At 39.7% G+C, this 9,558-nt stretch overlaps 1 protein-coding gene across 1 annotated transcript in view; it reads right to left on the reverse strand.

Annotated features, from left to right (window-relative positions):
• LONP1 (lon peptidase 1, mitochondrial) overlaps window positions 1-9,558 on the reverse strand; it is a 42,202-nt gene that overhangs the window by 27,238 nt on the left and 5,406 nt on the right. Inside the window, exons 2-5 of the mRNA XM_073598900.1 lie at window positions 7,302-7,390; window positions 6,173-6,292; window positions 4,735-4,954; window positions 1,675-1,736 (exon numbers count right to left, since the gene is read on the reverse strand). Coding sequence (XP_073455001.1) covers window positions 1,675-1,736; window positions 4,735-4,954; window positions 6,173-6,292; window positions 7,302-7,390 — 491 coding nt within the window. The remainder of the gene's footprint in view (window positions 1-1,674; window positions 1,737-4,734; window positions 4,955-6,172; window positions 6,293-7,301; window positions 7,391-9,558) is intronic.

A 9,558-nucleotide genomic window follows, 5' to 3' on the forward strand; every position in this document is an offset into this window, starting at 1 on the left:
TGAAAGCTGAAAATTGGTCTAGGCAGAAAAGAAGGTACAAGTGGCCTTTATTGAAGTAGTTAAACTACAACTGCCATGGTGTTGCACATGTGATCAGTTATGACACCAGCCATTTGATGGTTTGACAGTTTGGTTAAAGTGGAGTTCCATCCACTTTTACAACTCTTCAGCATCCCTCACTAAACTGTGCACTGTAAACGAATTGGTTATTTTTTTCTTTTTTTTCTCAGCACCTACTGTATATCTGCTGTATTCATTTTTCACTTCCTCCTCCCTGGCCATGGCCCATCGCATCATTTCCTTTTTGCAATGCCTTCTGGGAAGGGGCGGTAACTTCCTCTGACACTGCTGTTGCTATGGAAACCTGACCTGAAACCTATTACACTGCTTGTGCTGCACTGAGCATGTGCGAGATCTGCAAGGATGAGATCCAGGAAGAAATACAGTCTGGCTTCAGATGCCCACACTTAAGATGGCCACGGTCTGCTGTAAGTTTATAAAATAACAAACTACTGCTATAAACTAACAAAACAGACCTTAGTTTACAGACTAACTTTACTAGAATACATTAAGCTTGTGTATTATAGGGGTATTTTTATTTAAAAAGAATAATTTTGGCCGGAACACCACTTTAAGGACAAAAGCAAATGTGACAGTTGGCAAGCCCTATATTCCAAGAATGTAACTGTTTTGTTTGAAACCTTTAAATAAATAAGTTTAGTTCCACTTTATGATTTACTGCTGTTTGGGGACTCTGGGCTTCAGCAAAATGACAGCCTCCATCAAGATGCAAGTTGTTTACGGGTAAAGTTCAGCTTTAATTATGTTACCAAAATCAGTGCGTGCTGTAAATTGCCTCTAGCATTGCTCCTGTTTCTTCTTGCTGGATGCTGCCATTTTACTCAAGCCCAGAGTGAACAGCAGTAAATTATAAAGCATAACTAAACCCATCAATTTAATTGTTTCAAAAAACAGTCACATTCCTGGAATGCCGGGATTGCTGAATGTCACATTTGCTTGTGTTCTCAACCAAACTGTCAAACCATCAAATGGCTTGCGTCATAACGGATTAAATGTACAGCAATCATGGCAGTTGCAGATCAAACAGAAGCAGCTTCCTTGGCTGTAAAAGATAGGAGGGTTCAATTCCGCTTTAGGCTCTGTTCACACCTAGGCGTTTTTCTGCTGTAAGCCTCAGCTCTAAAAATGCCCAACAAGACAAATCCCATTAATTTCAATAGCACCCGTTCACATCTGAGCGTTCTGTCACCCGAAGCAAAACACCCGCTGCTCAAAATTGTACAGGAGCTTCTTTTTTGGCAGATTACAGGCGTTTTCTACTTTTTACATTGGTGACCTTTTAACCTGTACAAAATCGCAGCAAAAATCGTCGACTTTCTGCCTGAAACCGATACATTCAAGTGTGAATTCAGCCTTAAGGCTGTCAGCAGCTCAGCCACTACAAACTCGGCAGTGCCTAAAAATAAAGAGCAACTGAGCATGTGCAGTGCATTACGGTTTTCAAACAGTATAGGCAATTATTTTTAAATGTTTTACATAGCTATACCTGCAAATGGTGCCAGCCTGAAGTGATCTAGCATAACTTAATTTTCTGACTAAACTTTCACTTTAAGTAAGGCAACAGTTAAACACAGCATAATGTCTAATTCATACCTGTATAGTGGATTCAAAGCAATTATATCACGGATAGTTTTCACTATTTCAGCAGTGAGAGCCTAAGAAAGACAAAAAGGACATTAAATACATAAAACCACTTTGTCCTGTAAATCAAAGATTACTTCCACTTAAAACAAATAACCTCCACACCTCTGTATAAATAAAGTCGATTTCATATTTCTGTCCTTTAGAAATGCATATTTTCACCATCTGGCCTGAGCAGGATTTTATAGTGTTTACCAATGCCTGTATTTTCTCATCCTTGAAAATCAAGGGCATGCCTGGTGCCAAGTACAGCTAAAGCCATACTGAATAATGGCCAATTTACACAGTCCCCATCTTCCCTTTAGCACATGTTCCAAGCAAATACCATTATTCTCTATGTCTGGAACCTCACAACTGTGTACCAGATTCCCAAGGCCGATATGAGCATTACAGGTTGTGAACACTGTGCTTTGTCCTGTGCAGTAAATAGGTACATTTGTAAAGAACTGATGTATTCAACAATGAGAACTGGAGGAAAATTAAGATTTGTTTAGAATCAAGTGCTTTTATCCCTTAACCTTGGGTTTAAAAGTGGCTTTCATCTTAAAGGTTCTTAACTACTACATTGTATGTAGTACAACTGCATATAAACGGCTGGGTGGGCATTTCGTCCTTTTGAGTGGACATTCCTGAATGTCCCTCAGAAGGAGCGGGATCGCGCAGGCGCGCAAGTCCAATGCACTTGTCTCCCCCGGACATGGCACATCTCCAATCGGCAGGAGGGCTCTGTGATTGGCCGTCCTTATCGCATTATGGCTGTGTGCAATAACAGCCATCATGTAAATAGACAGCCGTTGCCAGGCGATCGGCTTTCCTTCTCCTCACACAGAGCCTGTCAGGGAGGAGAAGGAGAGCGGATCTGTGGTGCAATCCAGAGATCAGTGTGTATGAGCTGTTTTTTTTACACACTGGTCACCCAGCTAGTGTCCCAACACAGTGAAAAACCACTGGGACAGATGTGTGACAGTTAACATCCGTCCGTGTGATCATCTGGCGCACATCTGCCCCAGTGATAAACATCTCTCACACATCTGACACATCTGTCCCAGTAATCTGTCAACATGGCTAAAAAATGATTCAGCAGCAAAGAGGCTTTCCATGTACTCCAGAGTACGTCAGACAAGAGTAGCGGGGAACTCTCTCCTTCAGTCTCGGATAGAGAGTTTGAGCCAGTAGGAAACTGAGGATGACAGAATCCTAACAAAGAGGCTCAGGAGGCTTCAAAATGTGATAGGTTGTCAGGAAATAAAATGTGTAATTTATGCCTTTAGAATGCCTGATGGTGCTACTTGAATGTTGGGCCTCTGTATGTGGCCAGGCTGTGGAAAAGTCTCAAACATGTGGTATCACCATACTCAGGAAGAGTAGCAGAATGTATTTTGGATTGTAATTTTTGCTATGTTCATGCTAGGTTTTAGAAACCTTATAATTTGACAACTTTGTAAAAAAAAAAAAAAAAGTTTTCATTTTCTTTCCACATTTTCCATAAACTTGTGGGAAAAAAATGACATGTTCTAAAGACCCTTTATTCCTCATAGAATATACATTGGGGCGTTTGCTTTCCAAAATTGGGTCATTTTGTGGGTAATTCCACTGTCCTGGTGATTCAGGGCCTTCAAAATTGTGATAGGTAGTCAGGAAACTAAATGTGTAATTCATGCTCCAAGAACACTGACTGTGCTACCTGCATGTTGGGCCTCTGTAAGTGGCCAGGCTGTGGAAAAGTCTTACACATGTGGTATGGCTCGTCCCCTCCTCTCCTGGCCTGCCAGGCTGCATGCTTGGATAACAGTCTGGTATGGATTTTAGGAAGGTCCCCCACACCATTTTCTTAAAAATATAAAAATGTTGGCGTGGGGTTTCCCTCAAAATCCATACCAGACCTAGGGTTGTTTTCTCATTGAACTGACTTGAATTTGCGTTCAAAACTAATGTGTAATGTGTTCCCATAGAAGATAATGAGCCTGGAATTCATATCTGAGACGCACAGTAGTGCTTAGAAAAAACATAGGACTCTTTAAATTTGCACTGCCGCTGCACCGCATATATATGAATCGGATCCATAGAAAGCCTGTTTGGTTCACAAGTCATGCAAATTGGATGCAGTTCAAAACGCCTAAAAAGGTTGTTGGCAGAACTTTTTTTTAAGTCTGTTTCCCTATGAGAGCCGTCTTAACTGGTCCGACACAAGTCGGTCCGACTTTGAAAATGCTCCCTGCACTACTTTGGTCCGACTTTGGTCCTACTTCAGCACATTGAATATCACTGAAGTCGGATAAAAGTAGGATCCTCGTCCTAACCATCCGACTTGTGACATGGTGATTACAGCAGCAAAAGGAATTTATGTCACACTGGGATTGTTTTGATTGGTCAAAGAACAAGTCGTACTATTACAAAGTCGGATCAAAGTAGTATCCTGTTCATTCAAGTCAGATGGATGTAGGACCAATGTAGGACTGAAGTAGGACTGAAGTAAGACTGATGTCGCAGAGCAAAGTAGGATGACAGTGGTATGACTGTTGTGTAGTATCAGTGTGAACCCAGCCAAAAGGTAATGTTGCTTTCAAGGGGGGTTGGTCAGATGTAACCAACTAGTTGTGTATATACCACAGCCAAAGCTTGGAATAGTTAGTTTTGTCCCAGGGCTGTGTAAATGCATGTGCCTGGTTTAGATAATCTTTGTCAAGCCGTAAGATGGGGGACCCTTGGCGAAAAGGAATCTATAGCCAAGTATTCTTATTACATTTCTCAGTACTATTAACGTTTGTCACCTGTATCTGTCGTTAATTAAATGTTATACATATTTAAGCGTTTGTGTGATCTCTCTTTGCACATCTCAAATAAATCCCCCAAAAGCATGAACGATCATGTAACCGTGAGTGCAGTGTGAATGTTTTTCACATTATAGATATAAATTGCTAATGCACAAAACTCAGCATGTTGGCCATCAGCAGCCATCTTAAGACTACAATATATGAATTAAAAAAAACACAATGCAAATCATGTTCTTACTTTCACTTCCTCATTGATCTGGAATTCCTCATGCGCCACATTGTCTACCTCGACCATAAGGACTCCTGGCGGGGAGTTTGGATCCACAACAACTTGCTCTCTCTTGTCAACCTCATTTGTGTTCCTGGTTGCTGAACTTCTTCGTCTCTTTTTCCCATCTGCTTTCTCATCAGGCTTTTGATCGTCAGCTTCAATATCTAGCTGCTTATTGATGTGGATCCTGCATATTAGAAGTAATGATTCAATTCTTTTTATTCACATTAGACTTTTTATATATTTTCAAAGCACAATCTGAAAATTTTTGTTTTATTCCAAATATAGTAAAAAGTCTCCAGCAGCCTCAGCTAGTTGAACATCTGTATAATCATGAAAACTGAAATTCTTTAAACTGACTAATTGCTTTCACCAGCCTTTAACAAGTGGATTCATGGACACTATACTGTATGATCACTTACAGTAAAGCTATGTGGTCTTGCCTTCAGCATGCAACTCAAGAATAGCTGCTTGTATTAGGGCCTGTATCGATAGGCTTTTGGCTTGTGGCAATGGCATCAGTTTGACATCTATTTTTGACACTTCCGAGCTCATTCAGAAGTAAAAAGTGCATTTGACCTGCTCTAGAAGGGCTTTGCATTCTCATAGACTTGTATGAGGATCCAAAACCTGCTTGATGCGTACAAAAGCGCATTGACACATGCCCTTAGAGGCTGAAAGCAGCTTGCTTCATGAAAGATTCTGATTATGCCAAATCCAAAACTGAAGTACACAGCCAAATCCTCACAGGTGATGCCAGGAGCAGAAAGAATGAATAGTCACAATACATGGCTAGATCCCAGGGTAGAAATATTACTCACATATTTCATATTCCTTCAGCTCTGTAGGGTCTAATGGCATTAAATTATTACACAGTTGGACATTTACCAATTATTTTTAACTCAGGTTGCTTCTCATTTAACAAAGTATAACCTTTTCTGTGTGTTTATTACCCCTTGCATCTGGAATCCCGGGCAACCTAATGAGACAGATTTTCGCCCAGGTATACATGAAAAACGTTGGAAATTAGGACAAGGAATTTAGGGCTCACTGTTGGGAGTATCTATATTAGTGGTTCTAAACTCCTGTCCTCAGGACCCACCGACAGGCCAGGTTTGCAAGATGATTGAAATACATCACAAGTGATACAATTTGCTGCTCAGTAATTGCAGTATTCTAGTCTGAATCTATATGAATGCAGAGAACGCCTTAGCCCACCAGGCCCTGCTAACAAATAAGTTATCGCTGGTTTGTATCAACCATTATACAAAACATTTAAAAAAAGGAAACAATAATGCTTCCTACAAAGGTTTTATAATTCAATATGTGCTTCTTCTAGAAGGATCAAGTTCTTTGTGGATCATTAAACAGTAGTGAGTACCAATATCTGCATCAAAACACATACCTCCTATGACCCATGACAATCATTCGCAGCTTGTCTTCCATGTCCTGCATCTCATGAATCTGAACAAACGTACCAGTTTGGTAGATTTCATCCAGGCTTCCAACCAAATCTGACTCATTACTATTATTCGACAGGAAAAAAAAACAAAAACAAAAAAGAAAAAACAAAAAATAAGCTTTGCTGACGGATGAAAAAAAAAACCCCACAATACATATTTATTTATATAATTTTGTTACTATGTTGCCTTGAGAAATTGACCCTGCAAGGCACCCAAGTGTTGGTTTCTTATGCCATGCTCTCTTCACAATAAAACACATCTATTTGGCCTTACTAAAATAAGGCTAGCACCAGGCTTGTCAACTCCACACACAAAGTTCTCTTCCTTTTTTTTTTTTTTTTGTCTTTTGAATGATTTCTTATATCTCTACAGCACATTTGGGACCTCTGCGATGTCTAGGCTGGATCCCCCTGCCTCCCTGTGGCCCAGACTGAATTGCACACACTAGGTTTTTTTACTTGTACAGTTACAGGCCATTTCTTCATATAGGTTTTGTGTCATTTGCCACTGCAAGTCCTTGTAAGTAATTTATTTTTAGAACTACTATAAAGAGGAGTTCCACCCAATTAAAAGTCAGCAGCTACAAAAAGTGTAGCTGCTGACTGTTAATAAACAGACACTCACACTCACTGGAATTCCACTTTAAGGTTAACAAAAATTCAGACAGTTATTTCTGAAATATATTTGTACGTATACGTAATACCAATACGAACATCTTATGACAATAGAACAGCGGTTTTCAACTCCTGTCCTCAGAACCCACTAACAGGCCAGGTTTGCGAGATAACTGAAATACATCACAGGTGATATTAAATTGCTGCTCAGTGATTGCAGTATTCTAGTCTGCATCTCCCCAAGGAAATACTTAAAATCTGGCCCGTTAGTGGGTCCCGAGGACAGGAGTTGAGAACCACTGATCTAGATGAAGAGAATGCCATTTTCTAATCTGTAGCTGGTACCTAATTAACGTGGTCCTTTACTATTGATTTTAAATTAGATAAATGTAATGACTGGTTCTGAATTCTATCTAAATTTGCCCACCCCTGTTCTACAAAGCTATTTCATACTTACTTGTCATCTCTCTTGAGAAAAACTCCAGCATATGGTTGGGCAAGCCTTACTTTACGCCTCAGAAGAGCCATAAGATTTGGGTTTTTGACCTTCAGTTGAGAATAAAAATACATTAGTATATAAATAAAATATAATAACATTAATTTATATTATAATAGTTTAGCTTTGTTAATCTACATATAGAAATATCAAGCAGTCTTAGTATATACACGGAATTCAGTCTGAAACCGAACCTGTGTTTGCACATACAAAGGCCTGGAAGCTGGAAATTACATTTTGTTTTCTTGAAGGCAGTGGTGGTGGGGGTAGTCCCTTTAACCCATCTTACAATCATTTGTCTGTGATTTATTGTTTTGGTCCATAAGCCCTACCTCATAAAGGTCATGGTGTATATACACTGCTTTGACAGCCAACTAGCCTGAAACTGCTGTATGCAGTTTGTGAAATAATGGCTGTATCTGTACTTTAATCCAGCAACTCTAGATGTACAATGGACTATTACATTATTATTATTATTGCGTATCTGCAAGTGACATTTCAACAGACGGTGGTTAAAATTCCAAGGTCATTGCACCAAGGCTGTACATGTCAAAAAGTGATGCCTGCAAGGTCAGTTAACTGAAAAGCATTTGCAAAAAAAAAATAATCACAGAGTGGAGTTTACTGGGGGTTCAGAAACCCTTTTCTCCTTAAAAAAAAACTTAACTTAAACTGTCTGGGCATTTGTGGCAATACCTCCTAAGGCTCAAAAATCACCTGAAGGAGGCCATAGATGGGCAGATATCTTGCCTGAGAAGGATGGTCTTGGAACTTGAGGGTATGATGTGAAATAGCTAAACTGCATTCCATTGTCAGGACCCAATGACTGACGTAAAAACCAACATGACCAAGTGTCAGCTGGGGGGGGCATATTAGGGCATTAGGTTACATCCAAACAAGTAAAAATGTTTTTTTTACACAAGTTTTTTTTCCTGTTTTAAGTGTTGTATATTACAAGGTATTGTAAACATTTGATGATATAAGCCACTCCGCAAACATGTGTCTTTTTGCTAAAGTGGTTGCAGAAGTAGAATATTACGCTGCCATTGTACCCATTCTTTTTTACTTTAAAAATGTACAAGAAAGCTAAACATTCTCTGATCAGTACAGGCGTCTTCTTTTGGAAAAGGCAAAGGAAAAGGCATTTTTTGGTGATGGGATTCACTTATAATGAATAAAGGGTTTTTACACAAACTGAAGTGCCCATTTTTTTGTAGTGCATACTCCCAGGAAATATAAATCAGGCTTTGTGCGTGGCCCAACTTCTTTTGAATTTTGGATCACACACATACATCCCAACTTTCATTGACAGAAGTTCCCAATAAACCTTCGAGTTCACTGAACTCTCAATGATTAAAAGCTGTACAGGTCCTGTCCTTTTCATATGCGTTTGATATAGTAGTTCAACAGCCGGTAAAGTGCAACTCAAGGAATTATCTTTATTGTCAACTCACCATGGTCCAGCTTGGCGTGATGTAATTATCCATATCTTATTTCTGGAAGGCAGCTGGGGAGACTGAAAACCACTGTAGTAGCCCATGCTACATACAATGCTAACTGCCATCTTCCAGGTTCTGTTTCAGACCCCTTTCACACTGCTGCGACTTAAAAGCGCGATTTTACTGCAATTTCAGAGAATGCCTGTGTAAATTTGAGGTCTATGGCCCTCAACTCGCATCAAAGTCAGACCAAAGTAGTACAGGGACTATTTTGAAGTCGCACAGATATGAACGGTCATCATTGGGAATCACAGGGTACCACTTGTCATGCGACTCTGATGTCCAAAGTCGCAGGAAAAGATGCTCAGTGTGCAGAGAGGAAGCCACTCAAGCAGGACCTGGAAGATCATGCTTATTTAACTGTATGTAACATGGGTTATTACAGTAGTTTTCCATCCCCAGTCCCTCCTGATACAAGATATGGATAATTACACTGTGTTGAACTTGACCAACTGTAAATTGGTAATAAAGATAATTCCTGGAATTCTGTTTTAGGAAAGGGAGGCAGGGCAATTGTACTGGGCCACTGACAGCTCTCACTAGGGCTAATTTACAAAACTTATTTATCACAACAGAATATAGAAGAGCAAGCATGCAAAAATCTATAAAAGTTGCTTTACCACACATACTGCATAATGACTCAAAATGTGTGTTTATTAAAAACACACTGGAATTTATTACAGACCCATCCCACAATAGTTCAGTTGAACACATTGTTT

The sequence above is a fragment of the Aquarana catesbeiana genome, linkage group LG01, assembly GCF_042186555.1.
Source record: "Aquarana catesbeiana isolate 2022-GZ linkage group LG01, ASM4218655v1, whole genome shotgun sequence".
NCBI lineage: Eukaryota > Metazoa > Chordata > Amphibia > Anura > Ranidae > Aquarana > Aquarana catesbeiana.